Source organism: Polistes dominula, unplaced genomic scaffold (assembly GCF_049000335.1).
Source record: "Polistes dominula isolate Pdom_NZ unplaced genomic scaffold, Pdom_raw_medaka contig_23, whole genome shotgun sequence".
NCBI classification, from domain to species: domain Eukaryota; kingdom Metazoa; phylum Arthropoda; class Insecta; order Hymenoptera; family Vespidae; genus Polistes; species Polistes dominula.
The window spans coordinates 3,015,097-3,036,850 of NW_028300963.1; the positions used below are offsets into that span (position 1 = coordinate 3,015,097).

Genomic DNA, 21,754 nt, shown 5'->3' on the forward strand with positions numbered 1-21,754 from the left:
AGGAGGGACACGCCATGTACATTGTTGGGGGACAGGAACTTGTGTAGTCACGTGATTGCGCGCGAATGATTCAAACGATAAGTTATAGGTTAGGTTTGTACATTTATACACTTGTAATTATTAAATGAGTAAATTAAACTTACACTTATAGAAAACTACTAAAAAAAAAAAACAAAACAATTAAATATAAATATCACAATAAAAACTATAAGTATTCCAAACTTAAACTGACCACAGCCGTTAATACATACTAAAGATAAACATGGCTGCGCGATGCAACGGAAGCTGTCCCCCCACATTTTCAGCCTAGCAATGTACATGACGCGTCCCTCCTATAGTATCCCTAACTTTTTGCATTTGAGAGCTCTGCTACGGAGACAATAAAAAAAAAAAAGAAATAAAAACTGAAACAAAATCAATTCATTGCATATGTCATTTAATTATAATACGTGGATATGATTGTTTTTCTTCTATTGAAATTGTTTTATAAATTATTGGTAATAATGTGAAATGAAAAATATAACTTCGAGTGCAAGGGGTTAAATGTCGTGTTTTTTTGTTTTTTTTATTTCATTAAATTCAAACTAGGATTTGAAATGTACAATGCAATTATTTGGAGATACAATTAATTTGAGTGTGCAATTATATTAAGAACATTTTATTATCGGAAAAACAAAAAGGAAAATTGTACTTTTTAAATTAGAAAAATATAAGGGATAAAAGATAATACAAATATAGAAGGAAATTCGAGTAGTTGACAGTGTGAGAAGGTGATGCGGTCACGTTGCTAAGCTTTTTGCTACGTGAAATCGACAGGTCTAACCGCAAGTTAAACGGTCACCCGGTACTATATACCTGAGCTTGAGTTCATACATACATACATACGTATATAAGTGTATAAATATGCATGTATATATACATATATAAGAATATGGTTTTAACATAAGTCTCTGTAGGTGTAGAAACGCGTAACTAAGTATTATATAGGTATATATATATATATAGGAACTGTATGTGAAACCGCAAGCTCTGAAAACCACCGGTTCTGTTACCGACGACTCCGGACGTCGCCCTTATTCTCCTCTTTAACCTTCTCGAGTAGACTACTAAAAAGAAGAGGAATACTAGTAATAGTAGTAGTAGTAGTAGTAATAATAGTAGTAGTCTAGCTTTATCATGTGTATATAACCAACCTCCACACTAATATTCTCTGCTTTAAGTATTATAGGCTTGTTAAAATAATACATTTATATATATACATCACACATCAAATTGCATATATGTCATCTATATCACAAATTTGTATATAAATTAAATAAGAAAACATTTCATTCGTAATATGTTAAGACACATTAAAAAAACGAAACATGATGATCTTCTATACATATATACATATATTAATTTTTTTTATCGATTTGTATAACATGTAATCTAGCTTGAAAGAGGTCAAAGGTCTGTTACACGTTTCACGCAAAGCTACCGTAGCGAATAACGTTCTACCAGCTGCCCCCGGAGCCGGGCTATTAGTATTTCGAACAAAGCGCAATAAACCGGAGCCATGGATGAGATGGGTTGGACTACGAGATGGAAGTGTGTACCAGAGAAACAGAGAAATACACATAGAGAGAGAGAGAGAGACAGAGAGAGATAGAGTGAGAGAGTGAACACGAGAATGAGAGAATAGGAGAGTGAAAGGGTGGCAAGCAGGGAAGTGGGGGCAGGAGGAAGGGGGGGGGGAGGGCAGGGAGAGGGTGGAAGAGAGAAGCCGGGTCCAAATTTGGCGTCATCCAGGATCTTGCGCAGAATCGAATTCGATCGTTCTACCGTGAACCTAATTACGCGATTCATTAACAATGAAACGCACTTCAAAGGCGCTGCTCTCTATCGTGCGTGATTATTATTAGCGCATAACAATGCTCTTCGGTACAATGCCCATCGGAGTCTCATTGCAACGAGGTCTTCTATAATTGAAAGTACTCTCTCTCTCTCTCTCTCTCTCTCTCTTTCGTTCTCACTCTCTTTCTCTTACTCTCTTGCCAACTCATATCTCGAGATAACGTGTTATTTCCTCTACCTTTTCTACTCTTTGTTTCTCTCTCTCTCTCTCTCTAACTCATTTTCTTTTTCTATTTTTATTTTTTTATTTTTTTTTTGAGGAGTACTATTTCTTGTCTATGATTTATAGAGATAATAGATAATAAATAAAAAAACGAGAGTTTATATAATTAAACGGAAAATTAAATAAAAATAATTTTGGGATACTTTTATCGAAGCTTTTTAAAATGTACTATATACACACTTACGTGTATATATGTATATACTATATACTATATATGTAATACGTGTGAATACTATTCATGAAATATAGTATAATAGTATAGTACACTATATATCGATAGTATATCAGGTTTCCTTCCGAAATTACCGACTCTATAGATGACTCTAAGGTTTCTCTATATTATCGACTTCTCGAATCCGATTCCCGTAACGTTTCACGGTAAAAGCCCGAATACGAAGCTCGAACTTGAAAAATTTGATCTTATTGAAAACGAGCTCTTTTTCGTTTTCCTGCGAATACGAGGAGAGAGACCCTTCCTACTATCTACACCTCCACACTCCCACATAGCAATGTAGGATCGATCGATCTTATAAGGGGGTGGTGGTGGTGGTGGTGGTGGGTTCTTATATACGATCGGCTAACATATCTTTGACACGAAATAAATAAATCTTTATATACTTGTGTATGAATTTTATAGTATGAGTGGGTATGCATTAAATCGATGTAGGTACATTTTTTTGTTCACTAGTTGAAAGGATCAAACAATAAATGTTTCTACGTTTTGAAAAAATTCAACGAGAATTTTATTAATTTAACTATTATTGTTTTTATGTGTTTTTTATTTTAAATAATAGGACAAATATTTAAAAACTTACATACATTATAGAAATATAAAATATAATATAATATAATATAATAAAAATATAATACAATATATATTATAATACATAATTATTTTGTGTGAATTAATATTAGAATATAAATATTTTGTATATTTTAATTTATATTATATATATATTTTATTTTATATTTATATTAATAATATAATATACAATTTTATTGTAAAATATTTTATATATATATTTATATAAAAATATTAAAAAAAAAAAGTATAAATTACAATATTAAAAAATTCCTACTATAGGAAACTATCCACTAAAAAACTAATTTCCACTATCCACTAAAAAAAAATAAATAAATAAATAAATAAATAAAATAAAATTAATATAAAATATTAATCAAAATTTAGATAATAGATAAATGATAAACTATGTAACAAGATCTAATACGTTTAAACTGGAACAAGTCATTATAATAGTAACATGAAATGAACAAATTATGGACATATATCTATACTTATATATATATTGAGAAAGAGAGAGAGAGAGGGATATAGTAAAGGGTACAATGTAATACTAATACACTTTGTTATTCCCTTTGTGTCAGTGAAATCCATGGATGGATATCAGCGATGTTGATTGTCGACAACAGTACTGTTGCAAACAGTATGTGGACAGGAGGTTTGCTTTTGATGATATACATACTACTACTCTAATGCATATAACATATATATATATATATACGATATACGACAACTCGAGGCGAAGCTTGATTGAACAGGATCATCTAGTTTTCCTGAATACTATGTGGTTCTCTTTCGACTTCTATTCGCGAAACAACGTTAACGAGTTCATCGTCAAAGGAAAATTATTATATTTGCTCAAAGGTACCCACCTATACCCACCACCCCACCCATCCAACACACACCTCGCGAATTATCAACCGAATGACAAATGTTCCTACTGCTAACTGTTTTAATATTCATTTATACAAGATCATCATAATTCAAAATATTTCGTTTTATTAACCCCTTAAGTAGCACGCTCGAGTTCATTCGAGCAGCGTATTATTTTATATTTCTATGATTTTTTACACTCAAATATAAATAGAAAATTGAAAATAGGAAGGTGATGAAAGCAAAGAAAAAGAATCGTTTTCTTTTTTTCGTCCGAAATAGTAATTCGAAAAGAAAGATTAAAAAGTCGACGTACGTGTAACATTGGAATTTATTCGGCTCTTCTCTGCAATGTGAAACAAAATCCAAAATTAACATTAAAATATTCATTATTTCTGTATTTAAAAAATTTTTTTTTGTCAAAACAATGTTCTAAACTAAAAGTTTTTTTTGGCTGTTTTTTTTTTTTTCAAAAAAATCAATGCTGCTTAAGGGGTTAATCATAAAATTGTTATATATGTGGAGAGTGTTGAAAAAATCAAAGAGGTTGTGTGTGTAAGTCTGTGTAAGTCCAAAGGTTCACGAAGTGAAGAGGTTGTGTGTGTAAGTCTGTGTGAATCCAAAGGTTCGGAGAGTAGGCAACGATGGACTGTCGAGGATTAGACTGCCCCTTGCTAGTGAAGAAGTTGTGTGTGTAAGTCTGTGTGAGTCCAAAGGTTCGGAGGGTAGGCAACGACGGACTGTCGGGGTTTGGACTGCCCCTTGCTAGTGAAGAAGTTGTGTGTGTAAGGCTGTGTGAGTCCAAAGGTTCGAGAGCGTTTTGAAGATGTTTTGTTCCTCAGGAATGCAGGGTGGGGGAGAAACCTTATAAGAAGAGGACGGTCACGCATTAAGGAGCATTTTTTCGAGAGTAGCGTGGAGAGAACCAAACGACGAGAGCGAGCAAATAGTAGCGATTGAGTAGTGATTCTGTGAGGTCTGAGTTAGTGCAAGAGGTTGCGAAGCGTTATTGCAATTGCAATTGTAATTGTAATAAACAATAATTTGTGAGAATAAAGAATATCTTTTATATCTCAAGCAGTGTCGGCAACAACACGAGGAGATTAGATATCCTTAGCCGGATACAAAACAATTGATTTCTCTACATATATATATTATTTTCTAACTTTTTTGAATAAACCCAAAGGTACGATCTTTGTTCGTGCGATTAAAGATGAATTTTCGAGAATGGATGGAATACTTGAATAATTATACCTATGGTATGTTTTTTATAAGCATATACCTTTTATATATATGTATATATATATATATATTATGTGTTATATATAATGTATATAAAAATATACATAAAGTATTTATATAAATTTATATGTATATATTATATTATATAATGTGAAGATAAAAGTGTAATCTATTTTTTCAATAAAGAAAAAAAAAATGCAGACAATGAATTAACTTTTGTTCTATTATAATAACCTCAAAAAATAATTTCTAAATACTTCAAACATATTATAAAACAAAAAAAAAACACACACACACACACACACACACATATACAATTTCCCTGGATATCATTGAAAATTTTTTTATTAATTAATTTCTATTCTTTTTTTTTTAATATATTTTATATAGAGACGTTAGTTTAACGTATCGTTAGCGTAATTTCAAAGTCGCCTAAGCTGCGGTGTAAACTTAGATGATCAAAGCAAGATATTCCTTTAAGTGTTGACACAGTAATTCCTCGTATCTTTAATTAACGAGACACGAATATTAATCGTTTCGTTATAATTTATTATTAATACTAAAGAAGAAAATATCAATTTCATTAATCGATATCACACGCATATAAAAAAAAGAAATATGCCAACTACGATAAAATTATTGTAAAGAAATAAAAATAAACATCATTCTAAAATTAAATATTAAATAATTAATTTAGAATTAAGAATTAAATTTAAAAAAAAAAAGAAAAGAAAATTATTTAAAAATTAACTATTATATATAAATATTACAAAATTAAGCACTCACACAAGCAAAAAAAAAACACATAAATTATCAATGAACATTTATCAAATAATTAATAATAATGTGTTATACGAACTTTAAAAGAAATAAAAAAGAAATAAAAAAGAAAAAAAAAAAGGAAGGAAAGTTTGCACGAACAAAAAAAATGGAAAATGGGGGGGTGGGTGGTGGGGAATGGGGAAGGGTGTTGGGTGAAAAGAGAAGACATTAAAGCACCGACGGATATGAATTAAAGTGAACATTTTCCAGTGGCCTTGGACAATACGAGTTGAAACGGTCGAGGGAGTTAATGCCATGGCTGGTAGGGTGGAGTAGGGATGAAGAGAAGAGTTGGGGGTTGTGAGGGGTGGAGGGTGGGGGGTGGAGGGGAGAGAGGGTTGGCAGGAAGATTTGCTTTTGTTGCTCGTGATGGGATACGCAGCTTAAAGGGTAATTATATCGCGGAACGGTAATGTGTACATTTGTATCTATTAGACGACGGGAGACAACAATAAGGTTTCCTTTCTCACATTCATGCACACATAGAAATATACGTGCTCAACAAATACGAGTATACTTATATGTGTATGTATATATGTATACAGAGAATTGCAGAGAGAATGAGAGAGGGAGGTAGAGAGAGAGGGAGAGACAAGGTTCTAAGACCGTCGACATTAATCATTTTAATATGCTACGTTTCTCTCGTTGATCACAAATCCTACTGTGCTAAAGAAAATGACAGAGAGATTGGTTTTCCTTTTAATAGGATAAAGATTAAGAAAATATTCAAGAAATAGAGAAAATGAAAGGTGTGAGAAATAGAAAGAAATAATAATAAGAATAGAAATTGAAATTATATAAAAAGAAATAGAAAGTGTGAAGAACTCTTACCTGCATCGTATACGGACATACATGTGTCTAGGAAGATTTATTGTTAAAGAAAAAAGGAAATATTTGAAAGGACTATTCGGTCATAAAACCTAAGGGATCAATAACCTGTCGGGGGGTAATAAAATTCCACATGCTGCATCGGATCCTCCGGCGAACAATTGTAAATATTTGTTTAGGTTTTATTTTATTGATAAAGATCTCCTTGTGCATTGTTCCCTCTAACGAAAAACATATGCGGTACCCTTTAGTGTTTAAATTAAAGAAAATTAAAGAGAAATAGAAAGAGAAAGAAATAAAGTGGAAATTAGATAAACGTAAATGAGAAAAGGAAAGAGAGGAAGAAAGAAAAATTTAAAGAGACAGAGAGAGAAGAAAGAGAAGAAAGAGAAGAAAGAGAGATGAAATTTGAAGAAAAATTTAATGAACAATTTTTCGAGAAAAATAAATAAAAATCAAGTGAGAGTTAGATAAACGTAAATGAGAAAAGAGAAAAGGAAGAGAAACAAAAATTTAAAGAGACACAGAAATGAAATGAGAAGAATGAGAAGAATGAGAAAAGAGAAATGAAATTTAAAGATAAATTTAAAGAACAATTTATAAAATGATAAATAACAATTAAAAGAGAAATAGAAAGAGAAAGAAATAAAGTAGGAATTAGAAGAAAAAGAAAAAAAAAAAAGGAAATGAGAAAGGGAAAAGGGAATGAAACAAGAGATTAAGATAAATAAAAAAAATACAATAAAAAGATAATGTAACTCGTATATGTTTACAAATCGAGAGACTCCTTTGATGAGATAGAAAAAGGAAATAAAGAAAAAGAGAGAGAGAGAGAGAGCAAGAGAACGAGAGAGAAAAAAAGTAAAGGGTGGTGTAGTAGAAGGGTTTTAGAAGGTAATAGCAAGAAGGTAGTAGGTACTCAAGCATTGTCGCATGAAAAGTTGAAATATCGTTGTCGGACGTTACTTGTCTCAAGTACATGCACCCTCGTTAGACGAACAAATATACGACAAAAGACTTTGAGAATGAGGGAGGAGGGTGTGGAAAAGGAGAATGAGAGAAAAGGGAGAGAAATAGGGAGGGTGGAACGAAAAGAAGAGTAGGAGGAAGGGAAGGGGTGGTTAAGAAGGAAGAAGGCTTTAATAATAGAGAATATTATAATTGTATATAAAGCGAAAAGGAAGGGAGAAGGGCTCGGTATAAGGTTCGTCTTTAAGTTCCTTCCCCCCTTCAAAATCCCTTTTTTTTCTTTCTTTTTGTCAGTAGTTGTATTTTCTATGATAATGTCAAAGATAGTGATGTTAGTTTACTGTTAATGATCATAGATATATTATAATAATTAAATGTTACATATATATAATAATTAAAAAATATAGAAATTTTATTTTATTAGAATTATTATTTTTTATTTATTTTTTTTTTTTAAAGAAATTTTAAAATATCTTATGTTATTTTAATTTTTATCCATATATTATTTCAATCCAATAGAACATAATTATACATTAATAAATATAGATTATTTAATTTAAATATTGAATCAAAATAAATCCTATATAATAATATTATATTTAAATTGATACAACTCTTTAGAACATAAATCTAATTAATACTAAACAATTAATATATTGCATCATACTATAAATAAATTATTAATCATAGAGAGATTCTCAAAGAGATATATGGTAATATATCTTTCCATTATGGAAAAGGGGGGGGGGGTGGTAGTATAGTATTCGAATTTCTAATAAAGCCACTAATGACCATTGTCGATCGAAGGGCCACAGAGATCATCCCTCTCAAGCACGGACCTTCAGGTCTGTTCACTGACCTAAATTATCTAGTCGCTTACGCACAGTCTACACAGGGTTGAAGCAGCAGGGTTTCGATACTTCGTAGGTGAACATATGCTTCCTCTCTCTCTCTCTCTCTCTCTCTCTCTCTCTCTCTCTCTCTAAGAGATACCAAGAGAGAGATAGATATAGATATATAGATAGATAGATAGAAGCATCTCATGTTTCCCGTTAGCTTCCGTATTGGTTCCCATCGCATCGTACGCTGGAATGAGCAGATCGGCTTTCGCTGATCAATGAACAAGCTGAATGCTTTGCACGTTGGAATCTGCTTGAGATTGTCTTCGATTGTGTCCGTTAAATCTCCTCTTACTACTACTACTACTACTACTACCACTACTACTACTACTACTACTACTACTGCTAGTACTGATCTTACAATAGAAGCATCTAACGTAAAGGTACGATCCGTGAAACACTAATTTCATTGAATTATTTCACTAATCTTCATACGTGATTACTGTGACTACCCTAGCCTAATCACTCATCACATGGTCATTTAAATGAATCCTTATAATTGGATAATATTATATTTATTATATTTATTTGAAACATCATTGTATTGAAAAATTAGATTACAAATTTGTTATCATTAATGATTAATTAATGGTAATAATTATTTAAAGTGTCTTTAAGGAAAGAGTAAAATCATCCATGGTGATAATGGTAATAGTGAATAAAGGAATAATGGTATTCATTTAACAACAAATTAAAAACAATCTCATTAACAATCCACCAATAGTTGATGAAACAACATTTTTTCAAATTCTATGCAATGCAAGAATCATTTGACTTCCCATAAACATCTCATTCATTAAACAAGAACAAAAGTAAAACCATCCATGGTGATGATGATAATAGGGTATAAAGGCCTAATGTGTCATTTATTAAAATTCTATGCAATGCAAGAATCATTTGACTTTTCATAAACATTAAAAAACAAAAATAAAACCCCATGATAATAATAGTGATAGGAGATAAAAGGATGGTGTCATTTATCAAATTGAATCGATAAAAAGATCGTTTTTAGGATCTATGATAAAAGTAAAAGGTAGAAAGAGAGATGAGGTTACAACAATTTACTTCGACTATGTCGACAATGTCAAAGGCCACCCACCACTACCATTACCATCACTACCATCACCACCACCACATCGTTGAGAGTGAAACAACGTTTCGTTATTATAAACGATCGTCTCGGTGTACGGACAAAGCTTATAGTGAACGAGTGAGTGAGTGAGTGAGTGAGTGAGTGAGTGAGTGAGTGAGTGAATGAATGAGTGAGTGAGTGAGTAAGAGATAGGATAGGGAAAGAGAACAGGGGGATAGGATGGGGGTTGGGGGGTGGTAGTGTCCCCAGTCAAAGGCTCGCACGTGTTACGCAAACACGCGAACAGAGGAGGCCCGAACCATCAAACGGTTAATTAACGATTCGAGGAGATTAATGGTAGCTTTTGAGAACGTAACGTCGACTCGACACAGCACTCCAAATCAAGAGACTAGTAGTATAGAAAGGAATTTCACTATGTATATGTGTATATGTGTATCTATATATATATATATATATATATATATATATATATATATGTGCAAGAGTGAAAGGATAGGAGGAAGAGGGCTGCAAGAAACGCTTGGATTATGTTACTCGAGTATAAAGCATGAGTAAGAGAGAGAGAGAGAACACTAGTTGCTAATGTGTTAGAGAGAAAGATATTTTACTTGAAGAGGGTTCAAGACATGTATACTGGACTTTACAAAATGTTTTTTTTACTTGTAATGGTGTACATGAACATATGGTTATGATTTTGTTTTTAAGAATTTTGTTTTATAGTTTTTTTTTTTTTAAATAATTATATTAATGAATATTATTTCAATATATATTAAATATGATATTAAATATTTTAATTATAATATAATAAGATAAATAAATATTTAATAGTTATATAAGGTGATAAATAAATATTGAAAAATAATTATATAATTAAAATATAGTCTGTGTTAAGATAATAGAAAATATAAAAAATAATATAAAAATAATATGAAATAATGTAAAATAATAATAAAATAATATAAAATAAGTGTATGTTAAGATAATTTGTGGACAGCCTAAATTTTAAATTATAAATCAGTGTAAAATTAAATTCTCTTGCAAATAAATGATTTTTCTTTTTTTTTTTTTTTTTAAATTTGTTTTTTAAGCTTTTTGCTACCATATAAACTACCCCTTTTTATTTTTATCTTTCTATTCTTTTAAATGAAATAAATATTTCTCTTTAGGATTCATCTAATATTTATCTAGACGAAGTTTTAGAATATTTCAGTATTTTCTAAAATACAAAATATATTTTAAATACGTAATTGGAGACACGAAAAACAAAATGCATATACTCGATCATTATAATTTAAATATATATATATATATATATATATATTTTTTTTTTTTTTTACATATGTGTTCATACGTACGAACGCCATACGATTTTTATTTCTTTTGTTTTGTATTTTTTTTCTCCAATCATTAATTCATTTCCACGAATTTACAAAAAATAAAGAATAAATTTTTCGTCCACGTAGTAGATTCGAGTAACGTTAAAAAAAAAAAAAATAAAAAAAGAAGAAGAAACCAGAAAAAAGTATTCTCCTAAAGAAAAAAAAAAAAATAACAAACTTTGTGGTGTTGGAAAAAATTTCTAAATTCATTCTCGTCATTCGAACTTTCACGATACGAATTTTTTCCGTTTGTTCCGTTTATTTCTTTTTTTCCTTTTTTGTATTTCCAGTTATTGATTTTATTTTTTATTATTTTTATTTTTATTGTATAAGCAACGGGCATACACGATTCATCGATCATCAGTCATGGTCGTCATAGTGACGACGAAAATCGTTTAACCGTGGGCTACCAATACAACGCAACGTGAAAACTTTATCAATTCAATTTTTCCTTTTGTTTTAAATTTTATATCCGTGTGTGTGTGTCTGTGTTGCGTATGATGTAAATGTATATGTGTAACATTTTATATATGTATATATACGTATATTTTTTGTCTCTTCTTCTTCTTCTTCTTCTTCTTCATCTTGTTTTCATTGGGTGTTGCAAATCGGTTTGGTTCCATTTTGATGAGAAAAATGTTACTTACGTTTCTACTGCATGCTTGTTGGATGCTGGAGAAGTAGAATCAGGTTGGGGGTGAGGTGAGGTGAGGTGAGATGGGTTGGGGGTAAAGGGGGGGGGTGAAGGAAAATAGGAAGAGAATTCGATCAGTGCGTGACGAAGTTTCACGAGATCAGGATAAATCGGCGTAGAATGAAAAAAAGAAAGTTTTGCTCACAAAACGCGTATTATCATTTCTTTTATAGATAGAATAAAAAAAAAGAAACTGCAATTTTCTATTCTATTTTATTTTATTTTATTTTATTAATTAGAAATAGACGAATACGTTTTTTCGTTGTATATTTCGTCATCTTTCTCTCTCGAGAATAAGAAAAAAGAAAGAAAGGAAAAAAAAAAAGAAAAAACCACCTTCGTGTGTTTTCTTTTTTTTTTATCTTTCATTAATTGACAAAAATTTAAAGTAAGAAAAATATAATTGAAAAAGAAAAAAGGATAGAAAAAAATAAAAGTAAATAAATAAATGAAATATCGACGATCGATACCTGGATCGATTAATTGTCTCGAAAAAAATTGTTTATTTTACACGACCCTCGTCCATTCTCTCTTCTTTTTTTTTTTTTTTTTTATTATATATTATATTATATTTATTTCTATACTTATATATTATTAATTATATTTTCGTTGTTATTGTTATTATTATTATTATTAATTATTAATTATTAATTATCATTATAAATAATATTATTTCTTAATTATTGGTCATAATCATATGATTGTTAATTAACGTCTAAATATATGACGTTAATATTATTATGAGAGTGAAGTAAAATGATCAAAAAAGAAAAATTGGTTTTTATAATAAAGTTAGATAAATAGATGAATAAGATAATAATAATAATAATAATAATAATAATAGAAAAAGATGAAAATGTGAAGATGCGTGATAATAAAAATAGTATAAATAGTGACGAGGTATTATAGAAAAAATTTCAAATAGAAATAGAAATAGAAAGATAGAATGATAGATCGAAGAAAAAGAGAGAGAGAGAGAGAAAGAGAGAAAAAGAGAGAGAGAGAGAGAGAGAGATAACAAAAAAAATATATATATTTAAAAAAGATATATTAAGAGAAATAGAGAAAGATAGAAAAAGAGAAAGAGAGAGAAAGAGAGAGAGAGAGAGAGAGAGGGTGAAAAGGGGGAAAAGGGGGTAGTAATAAAACAACGTGTACGGGGATCTCGTACCTTTTGCCCACTGTGCAGAGTGTCTCTGTAAAGTAAAACAGAAAAAAGAAGAGTTAGAAAAAAAACGCACACACACACAAATATGAGAAGAAACAGACAGATGTGTAAGAAAAAAGTAGGTAATAGTAGTTAGGTTGAAAAATGAGATAAAACGAGTCGAAATCGTTTTTTTCTTTTTCATTTCATTTCATTTCATTTCATTTCATTTCATTTCATTTCTTGTCTTTTTTGTATTTTTTGTATTTTGTTCTTTTTTTTTTTTCTAATGACGTTTTGTTAATTAACGTCGAAATTAATATTTGGCATGGTAAGGATAAAGATAGATAGAATAGATAGATAGATAGATAGATAGATAGATAGATAGATAGATAGATAGATAGATAGATAGATAGATAGATAGATAGATAGATAGATAGATAGATAGAAAATAGGTATGAAGAATAGAAAGAGAGAGTGAACACAAAAAGTGAATAAGAGGGTAAAAGATATTTTATCCGTGTATGAACGATAAGTGATTATATTTATTTATTTATTATACGATAATTATTAGATATTTATTTGTATTATTATTTATATTAATTATATTTTTATTATGTATAATTAAGTTATGTTATATGGGTATATATATATATTTATAGTTTATTTTATATATTGTATTACAATACTTATACTAATAATAATACTAATATTTATACTAATACTATTACTAATACTAATAGTAATACTAATACTAATACTAATAATAATAATAATGCTATACTATACTCTAGAATTTATCTTTTCTATTATAATATAATAATATTTATAGTATATTAATTTAATAAGTTATTAATATTAATATCACAGTGTTACATATATTAAATAATAATAATATTAGATACTATATTATTATATAATATAATATAATATTATTTACTATATTACAATATAATAATTTAATAAGTTGTTAATATCAATATCAGTATTATAGTATATTAAATAATAATCATAATAATATTAATAATAATAATATTATATACTATATTATAAATAATTATTAGTATTATATTAATACTATATATTATTACAAATTAAAATATTATTAATAATTCTAATATCCTAAACTATATACATATATAATATAATATATAAATAATTTACTATTAAAATAATCCTTCCTTTCCTCTCCTCTCTTTCCTTATTAACATCCTCCATTCCTAAATTTGAATACAAAATTTGTTTATTCAAATCTAACAATTGTAAAATCAATTGTTTGTTGTAAAGATATTAAACAGAAATAGAGAAAGACACAAAGAAAGAGAGAGAGAGAGAGAGAGAGAGAGCAAGAGAAAGAGAGAACTGAGAACTGTTTCTTCTTAAAAGGGAAGATTTTGGTTGGTTAGTTGGTTGGTTGGGTTGGTTGTTTGTCAGGTATGGTTAAGTAAAATAGAGAAAAGGGCTCGGTTAAAGTCTTAGCTTAATTTCGTCGAACGAACAAACGAACGAATGAACGAACGAACGAACTAACGTCGCGACGCTACGCGACGCGTCGCTTTACCACTGAGAAACGAATTCTAATTAGTCAGCACAGCCCACCCCTGGTTAGGGGCATTATCAACCCTTTTGCTAGCTACTGCCTGTTGCTATACGATAACGCTAGACTAACCGTTTCTCCCTTCTAGACGTCAAACCGAGCACAGTCACAAAGAGCTTAGGAATCACGTCTAAGTCGTCTCCAACCCCACCCCCCACCCCACCCTACCCCCCCTATCACCCAGCCTAACTACTACCATCAGCAACCCTAACCAAGCTTCTTAACAATCTCGTCGTCTTCTTAGTCTTAGTCTTTAGTCTTTGGTAATAGTTTTCCATCTCGTTTTCATCCCTGTCGTATTTAAATCGGACCTTTAACTTTTATCATCGAATTATGTTAAACATTTTTCTTCCAACCATTACCATTACCATTACCATTACCATTTTCTTTTCTTTTCTTTGCTTTTCTTTTCTTTAGTTTCAACCCTTTAACTTTCAATTCACTTTTGCTCAATTTAATTTGTAATTTTTAAATCAAGTTGTGTATTTGTTTGTTCCTTTTTCTTCTGCTCTTTTGATTAAAAGTGTTTTATATAAGGGTTGTTTATAAGGTTTTTTGATTTATAAATATTATACATATGCATAAGGTTAATTTGTTTTTTTTATAGATAATAGAATTGACAAATCTTAAAATGTTGACTTATGTGTGTGTGTATGTATTCTTTATTTCTGACTTATGTATAATATTTTTTATTATTTTATAATTAAAATTATTATTATTATAAAATTATGCTATATATATATATATATAATATTTAATATGTTATTAGGTGTAGTTTATACATATGCTTTTTTTTTTTTTTATACATTCATCATCTATGTAAATTAATCTTTGTAGTTTTATAATATTTTAATTATTTACTATGATCTATTTTCTGATTTTTCTTATTTTATTATTTAATAATTTAATAAATAATCTTTTTCTATTGAATTTCCAAATCTCTGCACAGTGTATATATAATAAAATCAATTCTAATAATACACTATACATATTAAATATTTAATAAAACATCCTATAATTATATAAATTGATATAATTTATATATAATTAATATATCCTGTGTGTCTTATTTTATAATAGTAAAACATATCAATAAAAAAATTAACAATTTTAAATAATTATCCACACACAAAAATTTCAATCACACCACTCTTTAAATATTAAAAATTAAAAATATAAAACCACACATAACGAATAAAATCCTCCAATCAGAGGAGATGAAAACAAATAATTTATTCAATTATTTATCAAACAAATTACAACCCTTCAAAATATATTCAATTAATTTCCATTCAAATAAAAAATCATCAACCAATTCAAAACATCTCTGTAGAATATTTTTTTTTACCATAGAAAATCTAACGTTAAAAAAAAATTGCAATAAAAAGGAAAAACAAAATGTTTCACCTAAACATCCAATTAACAAATGTTAAACACACACACACACACATATATATATATATATATGCAAACACGTATAAACTTTTTTTTTAATCAATTGCTTATTAACAAATGATTTGCTGAACACGTTCTGCGTATCTTGCAATTTTTTTGTTTTTTTTTTTTATTTCTTCTCTTTTTATATTTTTTATTTTTTTATTTTTTAATATAAATACCATACAATAATCGAGTGTAATCAAATGGTGAAGTAATTAACGTAGTAATTAAAAGCGATGCTGGAAGAACATTCAGTTTGTGTACATACACATACAGACAACCTTGTCAGAATTATACTAGTGTATATGTGTATAATATATATATATATATATATTGGTGTGTAGGTGAATAAACACATAGCAGATTCGTCGAACCGTGTAGAACCGGAAGTACGCTCGAAGAGATCCTGTATGGTCGATTCCGTGTATACGAAGGACGTTTACTCTCGTACTATACGTACATATAACCTACGTGCTGCTTACGTACACATATTTACTCGCGTATCGTACGTGTCAACGAAGAGAGAGTGAGTGAGAGTGTGTGTGAGAGAGAGAGAGAGAGAGAGAGAGAGGAATATCCTAACGTGGTGTACTACCAGGCTAACGTTACAGGTAAATGTAATTAGGGTTCAATCGAATAGTAAGCACGAGCCTGTTGTCTAATTGCCTGAGGTGATAGCTCTCTTCCGGATTCGAGATGATGATGATGCTGATGATAATGATGATGATGATGATAATGATAATGATCGAAGGAGAGAGAGAGAGAGACAAGTATGTTTCGTTTATTGTCTTCTATCGAACCTTGAACTTTTATCATTATAATCGAGATAAATATTTTATTATTATTTTTATATATTATAAAAAAAATATTAAATTGTTATATAAAATATTATATAATAAGAACGTGTATTAAACTTATACATAAAATAATATAAAATAAATATATAAAAAAATATATATATAAAATTAATATAAATAATAATTATATTTTTCAAAGATAAGAAACAAAAAAAACTATATATCTTACCAAATATCTAACCCACTTAATATTTCACAGATAACAACAACAACAACAACAACAAAAATTAAAATATTCTTCAAAAAATATAATCCCACCCCATTAAACAAATATGCCAAATATTTAACCCTCAAATAAATATATTCAAAATCACCATGTAATACAATATCACACACATGTACATATATTATTCCAATTCAATAAACAAGATTATTCTTATCGTAAGATATTAAACACGCTAGATTAATATCAACATACATACATACATATATATATTTACTGACAGAGAGAGGGAGAGAGAGAGAGAGAGATATGATCGTAATGTTTGCGAAATAACGAATGAACACGTCCGAATAGAATTTTAGTGGTGGTAGATGGAAAGGTATAGGGATGGCAAGTTAAATAGGAAACTGGGAATGGCATATAGGGACAGAGACAGAGGTTCACTCAAAGATAAAGATAGATAGATAGATAGATAGATACATAGATAGATAGATAGATGGAGAGACGTAGGAGGAATCATGGATGGGCCAGAGATCCATCGTTCCGAATATCTCGGACAGTTCAATCAGTTGTTTATTAAGCACCTGCAGGCTGACAAGCTTCCCAACATGCTTCCCCAAGCAGCTAATTCGTACACGCATCAGCGTGAAGCCGAATGATTGTGATGGTGTTGGTGTTACTACTACTGTTACTGTTACTGTTGCTGCACTTGTTACTGCTGTTGCTGTTGCTGTTGGAAACTGCCCTTCTGTAATTAGTATCGACTTTGTTTACCGGCTGGAATACGTTATAAACATAGCCACGCTTCGAGCAAACTTCCAAAAGCTCGTTCAAATGGAAATAAAAAAAAAAAACAAAAAAAAATTCAATGCGAAATTTTTTGCAGTTAAAAAAAAGTGATACAAGAGTAGGGGAGAGAATAAGAGAGAAAGAGAAAGAGAAAGAGAAAGAATGAGAGAGAAAATATGTATGTTGGGAGGGAGGTAGTGGGGGTGGGAAAAGGGATATGTATTTTCAAAAAGAGATTCGTTCGATGAACGGCTACTGCTATTTGCCTGCCCTGCCCTGCCCTGCCTTGCCCTGCCTAGCCCTGCTCTGCTCTGGTCTGCCATAGGGATCGATTTGTTAATTATTAACCGTCGGCTACGTTGAAATTGATTGTAGTTTTCAATTACGGATAACGAAAACCCACTCTTAGCCAATGATACACCCATGTAATAAATATGTAAATAAATAATTTTTGACATGTTCTTTAATATATAGAAAGAAATATTGTAAAAGGAAAGTAATCAAAATAAACGTATACATATATATATATAAAGCTAACGAAGAGAAGAGAGAGAGAGAGAGAGAGAGAGAGAGAGAAGGATAGATAAAAGAAAGGAAGAATAGATTATTTAAAAAACAAGAAATAATATATAAATAAAAAATGTAATTTTTGAAAGACCTATTAAACATGGAAGTACCATTGCTCGATGGAAACCACGTGAAGGTGGTGGGTTTTATTCCATCTGGATCAAAGGAGTGTGGAAGGTCTCACCAATAAACTAATGAAAATAATAATAATAATAATAATAATAATAATAATATTATTATTATTATTATTATTATTATTAAAATGTAGAATTCATTTGAAAGATTCTATCGTATTTGTTTTTTATATATGTTCATTTAAATTATTGTACTTTTGATAATCATATTTAATTTATATTAATTTAGATATATGTGAGTATACATGTCATATGTGAAATTAGAAACTTTGAACTATAATAATCATCATCATCATTATCATCATCATTATGATTATTCTAATCGTAATATCATTGAAACCATTTAATTCAATTTTTATTATTATATTTTTCATTACGCTACTTTTAATAATTATACTACGTAAATATTATATTATAATATATAAAACATATATATATATATATATATATATATGGGATAGATTTTTCTTTTCTTTTTGTTAACATGATTTAAAACACAGGTGCTCGTTGTTTTTGGTTAACCGGGTGATTCAAACACATTGATTGGAACGAACCTGTTGGTATGAAAAAGTCGGGGTAAAAAAAAAAAAAAAAAGAAGGAATGAAAAAAAAATTATTCGATATACACATAGTTAGTATATGGTGTACACATATGGATGATGAAAACGTGACGTTACGATGTGATATACAGGTGTTACAATAATTCATCTTCTTTTAAAAATTTGAAATAATAAAAAAAAATCATTTCCAATTTGTTAATCAAAATATTCCTAAACTTACAATTAAAATCATTAAATACGAAAATAACAAAATTCTTAATCATCTAAAAAAAAAAAAAGAAATATTTTTGAATAATTTTGTCCAGTGAATCTTTCAGATAATCTTTTGCATAATTAATAATTTTTCTTTGTTTGTTTTTTTTTTTTTTTATTTAACTATTATTCATTTTGTTTTACTTTTTAATTACTGCAAGTTAATTGCACATTCTTTTTCACTTTTTTTTTCCCCCAATATGTATTAAGAGAGACCGTAACGCGATATTCACCCCCGTTGGAAAAAAAATATTTACAAAATAAATAAATAAATAAATAAATATAAAAGTTAAACAAACACTAAACAATTTTTCAACATACAAACACAAACTCGACTCTTACTAATTCATATTTGTGTCACGTTCGCAACTTTTTCTTTACATTTATTTATTCACATATTTATTTGTCGATAAGTTCAAACAACCCCTTTGTTCGTATATTCTCTCTTTTTTTTTCTTCTCAATTAATCAAAAATTAAAAAATACTTTCTATTTATTTTAAGCCCAACATACAAAACAAAACAATAGAAAAGAATAGAAAACAAAAATCCCCATAAAAATAACAGATAAAAAAAAAGAAATCAAAAGCTGTCGAATTAGGTGATTTATTTTCAACAAAACAAAACAAAACAAAAACCAAAACCAAAACAACAAAACAGAAGAAATTCATTGTGTTCTCCATTTTCACCCTATTTATTTTATATTATTCTCAAAACATCCAATTACACATCCAAAAACAAGGGACAATAAACAATTATTCCAACGATCAAGCGGAACTTCATGCCGGTAATCATTCGAACGAACCTCGTTATTTCGTTCGTTAACTTTCGTTATAGGAAATATGTGTATGTGTGTATATACCACCATATAATACACATACACATATATATATATATATATATATATATATATATATATATATATATATTTTTTGTATTTTTATTTTTAGCGAAATAATTATCAAAACAGGGAGAAAGAGAGAAACAGAGAAAGACAGAGAAAGAGAGAGAGAGAGAGAGAGAGAATATTATTCTGTACGTTTCTGTATAAAACTCACCCCTGTTCCACCCTCTCCCCTTACTCCTCTTCCTACCACCCTCTATTTTATGATACACACAACGTTAACGCATGCAGAACATACGTTTCGTGAAACCTCACCGAAGCACCCTCACCCTCTTTCTCCTCACCCTAAAATTCACCCTTCTCTCTCGATAGGAAGAATAAAAGGTAGGGTTGGTTGGTTCTCTGGTGATCCGTCGAAAAACTGTATGTAACGAAACGATCGTTACATACCGTCGACTACGATATGACCGCAAGCCATTATTGTATAAAATAATAAAGAGAGAGAGAGAGAGAGGGGGGTGAGAGGGTAAAATACGAGGATGTGGAAACCGTCGGTGGTGTGTAAAAATTTCATTTTTCTTTTGGTTCTTTGGTTCGTTTCCCTCTTCTTCTCTTTCTATCATTCTATGTGTATTTTGCGTACACGATGTATATGTAGGTTTACATTTCTACCCCTAACTCACTCTCATCACCGCTACTATCACCATTACTACCATCAATTTTTATATGTCGAATAATGTGTGATAGAATATCTTGGAAATTTTATATTACAATTAACGAACATCTTGCATACGTGTTTTTTTTTTTGGTTACTGCACATGTTTTTATATCTAAATTAGTTACACCCCTTTGGAGGAACTGAATACAACTTATTAACCAATGGTAAGAGGGTCCACTCACCAGAGTGACCCGATGGGAAAATCTATGTTTTTGGGAAAGATGGTAGTGGGAGTTTCTGAGAACATAAGGAATTTCTTTTCTGAATAGTACCCTTCCCATGTGCATTGTCTCATGTTCACTTAAGTGTCGTATACCACTTGAAGGACCCAATGCTGTTAAGCATTTAGTTACACCAATATGTTTCGAAGGTCGTTGAAATGATTTGAGAATTTATGGCAATCATCAATTTTCTACATCCTTGAGTGGAACCTTTTAAATAGACATATATATATATATATATTAAAAAAGAAAAAAAGAAGAAGAAGAAAAAGGAAGAAGCTTTCAAGTTTGATATCGTTTTTTGGGGTTGAGATGGAAAAAGATGTTCGAACGATAGGAGCCAACCTTGACTCTCTCGATGTCAAAGGAATTTATCGACCAAGGTATTTACTGAACTCTTTACCCCTTGACGTAGAACGGATTTATCGGCTGAGATATTTACCAACCCCTCGAAACGAAACGGGGGTGCGAATTCTGCATCCACGTGAACCCGTCTCTCTTATGTTAGACTTTTCTCTATATAGATCTCTATCATCCCCCCACCATCACCACCACCCTCTATCTCGTTCTATCCCTCTTCTTCTCACCCTTTCGATATCTCTGAACATCGAAATGGGTCGACAGATCTCGTAGAAAAAGCTTTCGACTTTGGTTAGAATACGGTTTTCAAATTGGGGGGTCGTCGTAGTGGTGCTGGTGGTGGTTGTGGTGGTGGTCGTGGTGGTAATGGTGGTGGTTGCCAAACGATCA

General features: G+C 29.8%; 1 protein-coding gene across 4 annotated transcripts in view; it reads right to left on the reverse strand.

Annotated features, from left to right (window-relative positions):
• Positions 1-21,754, reverse strand: part of heph (polypyrimidine tract-binding protein 1 heph) — a 407,327-nt gene that overhangs the window by 370,958 nt on the left and 14,615 nt on the right. For 2 of the 4 annotated variants that reach the window (XM_089172860.1, XM_089172858.1), the window contains exon 2: positions 12,892-12,916. The exons of the other annotated variants lie outside the window; for them this stretch is intronic. In XM_089172860.1, coding sequence (XP_089028986.1) covers positions 12,892-12,916 — 25 coding nt within the window. The remainder of the gene's footprint in view (positions 1-12,891; positions 12,917-21,754) is intronic. 4 annotated transcript variants of the gene reach the window in all.